We start from the raw sequence: 13,893 nt of genomic DNA, 5'->3' as shown, positions 1-13,893 counted from the left end.
GAAAACAATGGTATATCGGCTTATTGCAAATGTATGCAACAGTAACCAGCAATGATAGGGGATAAAAAAAAAGCTCTTGCCTTCAAAAATTCACGAATTGTTATTGGCATTGGTGTGCTGTTCCTGCGGACTCTTTTGTTAGAGCCATACTGGGATAGGGTGTTTGTTTAGTCGTAAATGTACACTATAAATACTCTTAAAATTTTCCCTTTTTTTTTTTGCTTTTTTTTCTCTTTGCATATGTGTGTGTATGTGTGCACTCTGGACATGTTAAACAATTCATAAATCGATTTAATATTTTGCTTTGTTCTTTTATTTTTATTTCTTTTGTGGGTCACTTGTTGATGGATATGTTTTGAGAATTAAGAATAGTTACGATGAAAAGATGAGTGTGGAGAAGAAACGATGAATTAACAATAAAAGAACTCTCGTCAATGGTGTAATAGGACTTTCATATTCTACTGTCTACCCTTTAAATGGAACGTTTGAGTATATTCCACTATTATTTAATATCTCGGCAATTCCCTATTCCTTCTTCTATACGTTTTTCCCAATGCAATCATAGAATTTCATTAGGCCAAACTTACTCCTCACTCCTGCCCTTCCCACTCTTTATTTAGTTGGCGAAAATCATTCAGTTATTCAATCAAAGCTCAAACCAAAACGAATTCATGGCCCCCGCTCCAGCACACGCACCCCGCACTCCGCACCGGCGCCGACCAAAAAGTCAACTGGAACCGCTTTTCAAATATAATGGGAATTCCGTAGAAACTTTTACGCAAAGCAAAAGCAACTGTCAATGCCCCCCAAAAAACTTTGTCCTGCTGCCAAATAACCGAGAATAAACGTCTAGGAGGAATGGAGCTCCATTCTCTACGAATCGACTCCAATACAAATTAAAATTTAAATGAGCTTCTTCTTCCCGGTATTCCTGCTCCTGCGCCGACCGCTGCTGCTGCTGCTCCATGTCCATATTGACACGTGACAAAAGTTGAGACTGCCAATAAAATAGGAAAACAACAAAAAACAACAGGGCTTACAGTGGGTCGAAGTAGGATGTACCCCAGAGCTACACCCATGGCAATGACCTCACTCCTGGATCCACCTCCAGCACCAAGGGGAAGGCGTAAAATGTTTGAAACAATTTCAATAACCATTTCCTCTTGGATCGTGGGTGGCTGCTATGTAGAGGGGGTTGGGGGGGATATTGACTCTAAGCCAATAAAAGATAGAAACCAATCTGCAGGGATGTTTGTCTGTCTGCCTTAAAACTGATGAAAAATTTTAAATTTAATTGGAAAAATGCTTCCCAATGAATGAATATTCGCACGCCCCTACGCCCACCCGCCCCACGCAAATCGATTTCATTTTGTTTGTTTCAGTTTCAGTTTTTGTTTCGTTTCGTTTCATTCGCTTGTTCGGTTCGATCGGGCGAGGGGAAATTTGAGTTTGAGTTCTATTTGTAAACAGGCCGTGTAATTGAAAATGCCGCAGGACTAAATATTTAATTGTGTTTTTCTATATATACACACATATACATATGTATGTACGTACGCCCGATGGATGGATGTGGCAGCAGGCGAAAGGGAAAACTTTTTCGATTGAGCGCAACTATCTACGATGAGTTGGGGTGAGAGCGCCAACTGGAACCAATGGAACTTTTGCGATGAGACTTGCTCTTGGCTTTCTCTGACATGGAGGTATATTCCTTGACGGGTCCGCACACACATAAGCAGTCGCTGGTAATATTTGACCTCCGCCCCCATAGACATTGCTTTAGCTGTTAGCATCCCTCGCGCTGCCAACGTGAACTTTGTTCTTAATTCCTGTCAGTGTCCAATGTCCTATGTCCAGAGGTCCATTCTGTTAAATCTGTTGTGCTTATATGACACACAGCAGCTACGCAGCTTACTCGTAACCGGAAAGGCTCTTTCCACGCCACTCTGCCACTCTGCGTGTGCCTCTGCCTCGCACTTGTCCACCTTCCTGGTGCGTTGCAGTTATCCTGCCATTTCGTTTCGTTGCGATCCGTTCGCATGTTTCGGTTTTAATCTGCGACACAGCATTAGCTTTCCAACATTGCTTCAGAGTTCGAGTTGCTGCTGCAGACCCGAGGCCATGACGATGATGTTGCAACTAGGCGAGCTTCCTGCCTGACTGCCTGACTGCCTGCCTGCCTGCCACTCCCCCCCACCCAGTGAACTTTGAGCTGGTAATGCCCACTGACAGGGGCTTAAAGTCCTAGTCCTCCTCCGATGTTCTGGGCTAAATTTTATGAGCAATTTTTTGTGGACATGTCAGCTAGCCATATTGAGGATTGGCAGAGGCTGAGGGCAGCTGCTACTTCTGTGGCCATAAGGCAAAAGTTTAACGCCATTTTGGTGACAGAGCACAAAACTCTGCCCCTACCCCCAGCCCTACCCCTCGAAACACTGTGCAACAGGAAATGCATTAAAGGTGGAACTATCGATGGATGGTACGTCCGCAAAGAGCTTCAGTTTTGTTGCATAGTGTTTGCAAACTGCAAGTATATTTGACTTTGTATGCCACACACATGCCCTGCCCCGCCCCACACATGCCACTCCCAAAAAAAAAAGAAAAACCAGAGCATGCGGACAGAGCAGTAAATGGCAGACAGCTTTGTAATGCTCCCGAAAATGGACTTTCGAGCTCTCATTTATTTCGGTACTTGCTAAACTTTCTGACTGGCAAAACACTGGTGGCACCTCAATAAAACAATTTAAAAGTCATCGTCGTCAACATTTTGCCGGAACCACCGCCCCCCTGGCTTGTGGCTACCAGCTATCCTGGCTGGCTGCCCTTCTCCTGGTTTGACCGAGTAAGCTGTCAGTCTGTCCATTTATTTTGTTGCACATTAACTGCAGATAGATGGAGAGCACTCCATTCCACTCTGGCTTCCAAGAGGACCGCTCAGGGGGTCCACTCCCGCTCCCTTCTTCCAAGTGGCAGTCAGTGTGGTACTCAGATTTGGTGTTCAAGCCCCAGACAGACACATGTGGTCCCTCATCTAGCCGCATGACGTTACATTTACGAGTATAAGCTGTCTCTGTTTAAATTTTGGGTTTTAGTTTGGTTTTAAGTTTAGGTTTAGTTGGATGCGTTACTCTTTCTTTGCAGCCAAATTGGCCTATCAAAAAGTTGGCAAAATGGTAAATTAATACTCGTTGGTTTCCAGATGAATGAATTAAGAAAATATGAAGAAGAAGGGGGAGAGAGATAAATGTGAATGGCAGAGATAAGCCAGATTAGGTATGATTTTTATACCCGTACTCAAAAAAGAGTTAAGGGGTATATTAGATTTGTTGTAAAAGTGGATGTGTGCAACGCAGAGAAGGAAACGTTTCCGACCCCATAAAGTATATATATATTCGTGATCAGCATCAATAGCCTAGTCCATATAGCCATGTCTGTCTGTCCGTCTGTCTGTCTGTCTATCCGTCTTGTTGAGCGCCTAGATCTCAGAGACTATAAGAGCTAGGGCAACCAAATTTGGTTCGACCCGCTCCCTTCCACCTCCACAAAGGACGAAAATCTGTGGCAGCCACAATTTTAAAGATGCGCTACGAATACAAAATACAAAAAAAAAATGTACTACAAATTAAATAAAAAATAATTTTGTGTGAAAATTAATTTTTTTGTTATATAGAATTGATGTAAGAAAAGTTTGCAAAATGTCGATTCAGTCGAGAATAGAATCTGCAGCTGTTCTGAATGGCTAATGAATATACTCACACACACACACACACACTTACTTAAGTGCCAGATGATATGCACCTAAAAAAACAAAAAAAAAAAGAAAGGTAAAAAGCTTGCCATAATTTGGAGCCGCCAGCAGCAGCAGCAGCCGCCAGGAACCAAATTTCAGCTTTGGCATTCCGTTTGCCAAAAGTTTGGGGCAATTAGAGAAGTACTCCAAGAGTAGCATTCGCTGACCCCCCCACTCGGAGAGGCTAAAAAACACATTAAAATTAATTATGAGTAACACTCGACGCCATTTGCAACAGTTTTTTTTTTAGGGGAAGAACCATCCACAAACCTTTTTTTTTGTCTGTTTTGGCAAGCGAAAATGAATCCATATGTGCAATGTTTTTTATGGACCCAAACTCATGCCCTCTCTCCTCCCTCTCCTTATCCCTCTATCTGCCTCCCGCAACTCTGTCACTTGCTATTACTGACTCTCTCTTTCTTTCTTTCTCTCTCTCTCGCGCTCACTTCAAAGTTAATTATGTTGACATAGTCAGTTTTCAGTAATTTCTTTCGCTTCTGCAACCCTTTTATTAAAATGAAAAAGGGTTCACGCCCTCCCGCTCTTGCTCTCACATCTCTCTCTCTTTCTCTTTTTCTTTGTGGGGGCAGTTATTAAGAATTCATGCCACACCCAGAGTTCCACAAAGACACCCAAAGGGGCGGGCAGCAGCAGCAGCAGGAGCAGCAGCAGCAGCAGATCGGACGACTGCCAAGTTACTCAAATTAATTAAGTTTCGCCTTTTGCCAACATCGAGCATACGCCCCATTGCGCGCCAGTACACCAACACCCACATCCACCCTAGAGTCCACCTACCAGCCAACCCGAAAGACTGCAGGGTATGCGGCGCTTTTAAATTTTCACAAGTGACATTTTGCCAGACGATATCGGTGCCCCCCGTCCACCATATCTCATATTTTCTTACCGCAGATGCATAGCGGGTGTTGTGGGTGGGTGGGGGTGGGATAGGTGTGGAGTACTTTTTAAAATGTAAAATTAATTGCTTTGGCGCAATTTTAATTATTAAAACTAAACTATTGACGGCAAGCCCTGAAGTTGAGCGAACGTCGAGCCATGTGGAAAGAAGTCAAAAAAAAAAAAAAACCAACCAACACATTAACGTTGAGAGGAAAAAACTTTTCTACTTAGCTGTCAGTATAGTGCATCCACTTTATGTATCCCCTTTGTGCACCTACCAACTACCATCCTTCTATATATAGAAAGTTTTAGCTTTAAAAAGCTGACTTTCATCGATATTTTTTTTACAGCCTTAGACTTTGATGATGGCTTTGTTGTGTGCCTCCTAGACGGACGGCGGCACGTTCTGTCTGTCTATGCTGTCAATTAGCGGGGAAATAAAAAGGAAATTTGTATAGAGGATGCAACATTTAGCCAAATTAGCCGCTAAACACAGCAACAGCAGCAACATCATCAAGTCAGTTAATTGCCGCAGCAGTGTGGCCAAAACACCCTGGCCTAGGCAGGGGGAACAACAAAACAGAGAGAGCCCTGGCCATATTAGTGGACGGCAATTATACATAGGTTATGCTGGCAAGGGGGAATGTGGATAATGGTGCTCTGTGTGTGTGTGGTGCACGTGCGGCACCATGAAGCAGCGGAGGCAGCTGCAAAATTAAATTTGGCTATGCACAACAACAAAAAATTAGCAACAATTTCCACAAAATACATGTGGGGGGGCAGGCAACAGGAGAGGAATTATGGGCCTGCAAGTCGAAGCATTTGATACCCTTGAGGATTAATATTTTAATATATCCAATTGGTAGCAGGAAGTAGGATCTGCTCAAGAATTCATTCAAATGGAGCCGAATCAAAATGGTTCCCTCTATGGCTGATGCAAATCACCCTCTCTGCAAAGGGTAGCAATGAGCCCAAAACCCAGCGACAACAGGCACGCATTATAATGGAGTGGATGCATAAAGTGTGGCGGCGTGGGGGAAGAGACTCCAGTCGCTAAAAGGAGTGCGAGGGGGGGGGGGGGGGTCTGGGAGAGCCCCCAAAAGTGGCAGTAGAGGCCGCGGGGGTAGTGTGTGGCAGAAAGCAAAAGAGAAGGAGGCACCGAAAAGACACCGAAAGGAGTGTGTGACGGCACGCGCTTTGTATAGTAGAGGGAGGATGGTTCTCTGGCTTTGGAGTATGCCGCCTCTTTGTTGGATTCCCAGCAGCACAGCATGGATGTACTACATATGCTGTGTGGATGCCCTTTCGTTTGACAAATGAATGATTCATTCCTTAAGATATATTTTTAAATCTATCAAGAAATGATTTCGATCTTCTTGAGAGTCTCTACTAAAATACTAAAATATCTTCACCACTTAAACCCTGTGTTATCTTTGCACCTTCGCAACTTGCAGGGTATATCCTAAAGTCGATCTCCAACTATTTACTCACTCATTTATTCGTTTATTTTGTACCATTCCATTGCCAGTGCAATTCATGCCATGATTTCAGTGCAAAATTTCAATTTTTGTTGCGCTTTTGTTTTAAATTTTGTTGTTGTTGCTGTTGCTGTTGCTGCTGCTGCAATTTTACACATTTGTTAACGAATTTGTTTGCTTGTTGAACATTTTGAGCATTCGTTCCGTTTCGCTCTTTTGGCATTGTTCATTGTTTGTTTATGCTGCCCCTTTGCCCCACTTCGGCTGCCAGCCACCCATTGTTGCAAATGACGTGGCAGACCCCATAGCCATGGCCCGATGCCGCCACTTTGGTCTGGCACGCACGTCACCCACTTGGCCCACCATGCCCTGGTCTCTCTTGGCCAGCCTACGTGCCTCGTTGACTGTGCGACGCGTTTAAAAAACAATCAATTTTAATTTCAATTTAAATTAGTTGCTGCCGCTGTTGCTGCCCCACCCCCACCCTATCATGTGGCAAGCAGGGGGCTCTGCTCTTCGTTTGCAACTTATCGCCGCTGCAGCGGCTGCAATGTTGCCATACAATTATTTTTGCAGGCCCTTTGCTGTAAATGCAATTTAGCTACCAGTGCTGCTGCTCTCTCTCTCCCCCCACTCTCTCTCTCCCCACCAACCACTCTTTCCCCCCTCTATCAACCTCTTTTACGCATTGTTGTGCCTTCTCTTTCGTTTAATTTCATTTAATGCTAAACTACGGCAATTGTTGTGAAAATCGCCATAAATTATACTTAACAAAATTATGTGATATTTGTTATTGCACAGTGCGTTTCAGCAATGCAAATCGTAGAAGAAAAAGAGTTGAAAGAATTTCTGTGGGGCGAATCGTTGAATGTCTGGGAGGTTGTTTTTATTTGTATTTTGTTGTAGACGAAATCTCTTCATAAATGCTCGAACTTCAATAACCTCTACCATATAATATCCACCACTAATTCCCTTCCTCTTATTAAATCATACCTTTCCCGTAATAAGTATAATTTCTTAGCTATCTTTGCATGTTTAGCTCTTTGAGTTGTGTTTAGTTATAATTTTCCTCGAATTTTAGTCTAACACCGATCTTTCCTGCATGGTCTCGCGTCATGCGGCAGCGCCCCTCGGTCGGTTGCCTGGGTTCCGCGCGTAACAGGCTTCGGCTTGGTGTCGCATGGGCCACTTGATGGTACAGTCATTACAAATAAATAGCACCCAAGTTTTTCCGTTTCCATGAATTTCGATTCACTGCACTGCCGAAACGCACTGTTTGGGATAACCATCTAGTCATTTGTATGGGCATTGTATGCATTCGAAATTGGATTCCGTTTCGTTTCTAAATATTTTTCACCTCTTTAACTCGTTTTGCATTTGGAAAATTACTAAATATCCGAACCGAGAATTAAAATTGCAAACAACAATGTTTGTTCTGTGTGTGTGTATTAACAATTAAAATTGGAAGCCATAGAATTTGTTGAAACAATGGAAATTGTGTGTGTGGAAAATCGTATGTTTGTGGAAATTTAATTTGAGGATTAAAAGGTTAAAAGACCCGACCCTGGGCATCCAATGCAATTTTCTGTTGACATACAATTATTTTATATCCAGGCCAATTTTTTGTTGTGGACTTTAGACCTTTTCCATGCCCCATCTTCCTGTTGCCTGTTATCTTGCTCCAACTGTAAGCCTTTACCTGATTTCTTGGGCATATACAATTTCGTTTTTGGCTAAAATAAAAGTGATTTGTACTTTTGGCCAATTGGGGGGATCGAGTGTTGAGCTCTTGTGCTGTTCTGTAGCCTCTGGGGGCTTACGCCCAAGACCTAAATCAATCAAGGCATGGAACATGCAGGATGCCACGCACACACACACACGCACGTATTGGGAGGAACTTTGAGATACATTTGTATCTGGTAGTGGCCGCTGGCGCTAAACTACTTAACAGCCAACATTTCCATCGTAATTTACGTCTTAACCAACAAAACAGAACAGAGCAGAGCAGATGGCATATGGCATTCCGAGCAACAAAACAGGGTGTATCCCTGGGATATGCTGTATCCAGCGGATGCACACAGCATTCTACCCGTTCGACATTTGGCCACAAACATGTGTTCCTTTACAGAACAACTTTCGGCCACGAAACAACTGGAGGCGGATTCGGGGATAAATTATAGGGTGTGCCCCGGTCCCTGTCCTGCCCCCTTCTCTTTTGAGAGTAGCTGTGTATCTTTGGGATACAAACCCACACACACACACACACACACACACACGTCCCCACATTTGCGTATCTGCGGTCTGGCGTGGTCTTTAGCTTGTAGCCGAATCAAAGCATTTAATGGCGCTTTTAATCTTGTTAATCGCCCCCCCGCACTCACTACCACACTGCCACACTGAGATTCTCAGATAGTTTCGACCGTTTCTGCCACTTGCCACTTGCCGCTGCTTGTTGTTTATGTATCTTGGGAAGGGGAAGGAGCATGCCATGGATGGGCGTGGTCATGGCACAGAGTGGAGTGTGGAGTGGCATGGATTTTGTATGCACAGATAAATGGTTAAGTGAATTGTTGCATACTTGGAGGCGTCTTTAAAGCTTCTTTAACGCCAAAAGGAAAAAAAAAACTTCAGATAATTCCGCTTTGGAAATAAAACGGAATCATTTTTATCCACTTTAGCGTCCGTCAAGGACAATTTTGACATGTTCAAATCCCTTTTTTCCCCACCCCACTCCACACCACTCCACTCCACTCAGACAATGAATATTATTTCTTTATGCAAATTTTTGCCACACAGTTCCCTGCCACTTGTTGGGTTGGCTCTGTTCTGTTGTGGCAGCCACTCCCACCTCCCCGCTACCATCGTTTGGCTCCCATTTGCGTTATATTTTGTTGAGCAAGACAAATGATTTCCATTTAATTTATTTTCAGCGCTTCCTCGCCTCGCTCTTTTCTCCCTACAAAGTTTTCTTTTCATTTCTTGTGGCTCATGGCGGCAAAAGGATTTAGCTGAATAAATTATAGGTTGAAATTGTTACATCTTTTGCGGAGCGTGGGAGAGGGTGCGCGGGCAAACCACTATCTGTAGACAAGTGCAAAATTGAATAGAGGGGGGCGCACACAGCTGCTGACAAATGTTACCCCAAAGATTGTAGGAGCTGCAGAACGAGAGATACACACATCTATTGCTATTTTATTGCCTCCAAAGAAGAGATCTTGCCTTGGTCATGCCTTGAAGGCATGGCCTCCTCTTTAATACAGCAAAAGTTTTATTCTGTTGCGTCCAATCTTTTCGCCACTCTTTCGCTCTGCCTTAATTAGTTCCATTGCCCTTTTGGTTCATTGCTTTTGACCAGGTTCTCGTATTTGGGCAGCTTATGCAAACACGGAGCTGCTCCAGCTGCTACTCCACACGTGTGTGGATTTACCCTCCCATTTTAATCTCTCTCTCTCTCTCTGTGTTTGTGCTCACTGAAATTTCACACTTTGTCGCTTGGCATATGGTGGGGGCACGTAAGTGGAAGAGAGTAAAAGAGAGAGGTGGGGGTTGGCAACTGTAGCGATTACAAACGCGCCGACTTGTAAATGTTGGAGCTGCTGCTGGCTTTGGCACTGTCTATGGCTCCAGCTCTCGGCCTGGCCAACGAAAAAGAAAAAAAAAAAAAAAAACGCCCGACTCTGGGTACGGCATGGCATCGCGTGCCATTTTCGCGATAATGAAACCGAAAGGCAATGTGCACCAAAGCCAGTCGGCAATCCATGAGCTTCCAACTCTCGCGGATGCCTGCCAGCAGCAGTGGCAGACACTAGTCATTCGGGGCATTCTCGCAAACCGAAATCGAAGTGGAAATCACCTGTTTAACCAGCGGTTTCATATCACAAAAGTTTCAATTAAGAAATATTTCGTTTCGAAATTAATTTTTATGTTTAATGGGAACTAAATTTGTTAGGTAAAATACTTTTTCTTTTTTTGGTTTTATTTAAGTTCTAATCAAAAGAAACAAAATATAGTGATCGGAATCGGAATGGTAATCGCAAACGCAATCCGTTTTCCCTTTCAATCGAGCGACTAATCAACGGCGAATCCTTGGGATGCCTAAACGAAAGCAACCTCCTTTTTGGCGTGCTGCCTTTGCTGCCAGAAGAAGCCACCGATGCGTGTAACTTTTTCAATTAATTTGGCTAAGCTTGAGAGAAGTTCTGAGTTGAGTTCCCGATGCTGTTGCTCCACACTCCACACTCCACAATCCCTGCCACACTGCCAGCCACGCTCCACTGTTTACGGCTGAGTTATTTCAAAAATGTTTTTGCATATCAGATTGAGTCTGAAGCCTTGGCATGGAAGCTCCGGGGCGGCACTTAAACGCCTTCGTTTTTAATTTAATAAGAGCCTTCGCTGCAACGCAGCGACTGCTCTGCATCCCAAATGAATGTAGAGAGAGGAGAGAAAAAGAGACTAGAGACTCCGCGGAAAATGCTGCAAATGCACCTCCGACGACTGCTGCTGTGAATTCGCTGCATGTCAAATTTGAATTTAGCTGCATTTTTACAACTGTTGCAAAGAGTCTCGCTCTCTGTGTCTCTTGCTGCAGGCACCAGTGGCTGTGTGGCTGTGTGGCAGCAATCGCATGTGAGCCAAACAGTCAGACAGTTGGCAATTTGCATAAATTTAGATTAGTGACATCTGACGTGAGTCTCTGATATGCAGAGGCAAAGCTATACCAAAGGAATAGAGTGGGTTGCCGGCAATGTGTGCAATGCAGCATGGTTGCGTGACGGGGGCGGTGGCGGGCCAGGCAGTGGCATGCTGCAGAAGCAGCATTAAGTACGCAACTATGCAACGATTGCCACCTCCTAATACTCCGAGAAGATTAGACTTCTGTGAAGTGCCGTGACTCCCGTCTATGACAATGGAATATGGGGACTAGAGCCAGAAGCCTGAAGCCAGGAGCCTGCTTCTGTGTGAAAATCAACCGTTCATGTGGAAAATTAATCGCATGCTAGCTCATTATGAGCATTAGTCGACTGTTGGCTAATTGTTGTGGCTGTTGCTTGCAAGAGGAGGAACAGCAGCAGAACCCAAAGCTGCATGCCAAATTGAGTGCCATATTTCAATCAGTCGTGCAGCTCGCCTAAAGTTTAAACTTTGAGGAAAATTAGCAACAGAGCTCTGCATGTAGATAGAAGAGAACGAGAATTGAAGTATTCATTATGTTTTTTAAGGTATGTCCTGTGCGGTGTTTCAATCAAAATCTTAAATTAACAATTGGGGCTTCATTTTGTTCCAGCAAGTACGCAAACAGATCTGTGGCTCTTTCAGTGGATCCACGTTTTCGTGCCCCTTGGCCCAGTCATAGCCCAAAGCATAGGCGAACATATGCCCCTCGGCGCTGATGGCGCACTTGGTGATCGGCTGATCCATTGTGGTGCTTGTATATAGCTTCTGTTGCTTCTCCCGGTCCCAGAAGTGGTAGATGCCATCCGATCCACCCGTTGCCAGGGTCTGGTGCGTGGGATGGACCCGCACATCGTTCACCGCATAGACATCCATAATGGGGCCACCTTCAGAGACGTGGCATCGCAGGGCATAATCAGCGACAAATTGATTCTGGACTTTCATGACGTACATCATTCCACGGGTGGTCACGGCGGCCCAACCGGCGGGAACCCCAAAGCTGTTGTGGAAAATGGCCACTGAACGCACCTGCTGCGGGCTGCCGGGCAGAGTGGTCGTATTGGCTAAAACGGGGCCCTCGGTGAGGCAGTAAGTCACAATTGTCTGTGGGGCACAGGCCACCACGGCCATGGGGTAGCTGACATCGGCAGCATAGCAGCGTTCGGGCAGATCGATGCTCACCACGGGCGAGGGGGTGCGCAGATCCCAGAACTTGGCGGTCTTGTCCCAGGATCCGGTCATCAGGAGGGACGCATTGGGAGTGCTCAGCCAGTGGCAGGCCCGCACACCCGACGCATGGCTGCCCACCTTAGAGACGTGATTGGCCTGCAGGTCCCACTGGAACACCCCTCCGAGGGAGTCGCACGCGTAGATTCTGTTTCCCTCTCCGTTCCAGCTGACATCCAGTGGCGAAGCTGTCAGCTTCTGCAGACCCTTGGGTGTTGTGATTTCGCTGCTCGGCTCCACCTTCCAAATGCGGACAGTGTGATCCCAGCTGGCGGCACACAGGCCAATCCAAGGCACCGTCTTGGGACTGAATTCGAGCCCAGACACCGAATCGCTGGGTGGATCACAAGCCCTAAATATCTTTTTCGTACGATTTACTAACATTGTGGCTTTTGTATTTCCGCTACGTATTTAGTGTGTTGATGTATTAGATTTTTATAGAACTTCAAAAAACTTTTAAGATTAGGAGAGCACAACCTACTGCGTAGCATAGCATGGAATGTGGAAAGAAATGCGTCTAAATTGAAAGGTTTATTTAAATAAATGGGCCCTAATATGGTAATTATTTAATTTTCAGCTTTTTTACTATAAACAATGACAATATTTAACGAATTGGAGCAACATTTATGTGAATTAATTATTTAATTCATTTATGATTATTATTTAATTCCACAAGAATGAGAAATTCTGCAGTTATCTCAGTATTCAATAATACACCATTCATGGCTGCCCCTCACTACGGGAAAGCGAACCGAACCCATTGGCTGCTGTTTTACAGTAAACATATTTTTACTACTTTTATGTGCAAAGTAATACCGCCTCCTCCGACAAGAGGAGGGAGCAATGGTTTTCGGGTGCCAAGTCACACTTCGGAGTATATCCAGATACCCTGTACTCGAGCCTACATTTTAGCATTTTCTTTCATCTACGCGTCGTCTCGTTTGCAATTTTCCAAAATGTATTTCAACGGTACTTAGTACATGAGGTGTGTGGGTGTGTTTTTTTTTTTTCATGGATACGCCATGGCGGATGAGAATATTTAAAAGACGTGACCGGCCCGTACCAGTCAACGAACTGGACTACCCCTCCGGGGCTCTCCCTATCCATGGCTCGATGTCTGGAACAATCCTGTGGCTCCATCGTCCATTAGTGGCTGTGATCCACCTTGCCTGCCATGTTGCTATCGACGCCAGTCTTGCCGATGATCGGATGGTCTCTTGACAGGAGTAGCCGCCGTGTGTGTGTGTGTGTGTGTGTATGTGTGTGTGAGTGTGTGTCTGTTTATGTGTACCCCTCTTATTTTCCAACACTCTTGGGCCAGAGTTTATTGTCTTTCGGAGCATACTTTGAAATTTACCGAGTTGCTCGTGTAATGCCTCGCTATATTGAAATTAATTACAAACAAAGGATGCGCCAGCAACGTGCTCGTCGCCCGAAGGAGCACATACACACACTCGCTGGCTATCTCTTTATATTAGCCCACGTCTATCTCTTTCCATACTCTTTACCATCTGCTTTTATTTGGTGGAAGCTGTAGAAAAAAATGTTTCGCCGACGGCTTCTAATTTCTGATGTTTGTCTCTCGGCTTCAACGGAAAACGAGAGAGCGACAAATAACATTTTATGTTTCTATCGCTAGTTGCAGGCTTTAACAGTTGGTTTCCATATCTAGCCAGGATTAAATATAGAGTTTTTTCCATTCATACATACTAAATATCATCTGTCTGTCTGCCGGGGGAATGTCGGTAAAGATCATTGGCCGCAGCTACTTCTCCGCTAGTTCCTTGCTCCGGCGATAGAGCAACATTAACCGGTTGCTTGGAAATAGCG

General features: G+C 44.7%; 1 protein-coding gene across 1 annotated transcript; it reads right to left on the bottom strand.

Moving 5' to 3' along the window:
• Positions 1 to 11,415: 11,415 nt before the first annotated feature.
• LOC111074512 (protein Rae1) lies at positions 11,416 to 12,447 on the bottom strand. Its single transcript, XM_022367314.2, has one exon. It carries the CDS (start codon positions 12,445 to 12,447, stop codon positions 11,416 to 11,418), a length of 1,032 nt encoding a protein of 343 aa, XP_022223006.2.
• Between the last annotated feature and the right edge of the window lie 1,446 nt (positions 12,448 to 13,893).

Source organism: Drosophila obscura, unplaced genomic scaffold (genome assembly GCF_018151105.1).
Source record: "Drosophila obscura isolate BZ-5 IFL unplaced genomic scaffold, ASM1815110v1 contig_186, whole genome shotgun sequence".
NCBI lineage: Eukaryota > Metazoa > Arthropoda > Insecta > Diptera > Drosophilidae > Drosophila > Drosophila obscura.
This window is presented reverse-complemented; position numbering and strand designations above follow the sequence as displayed.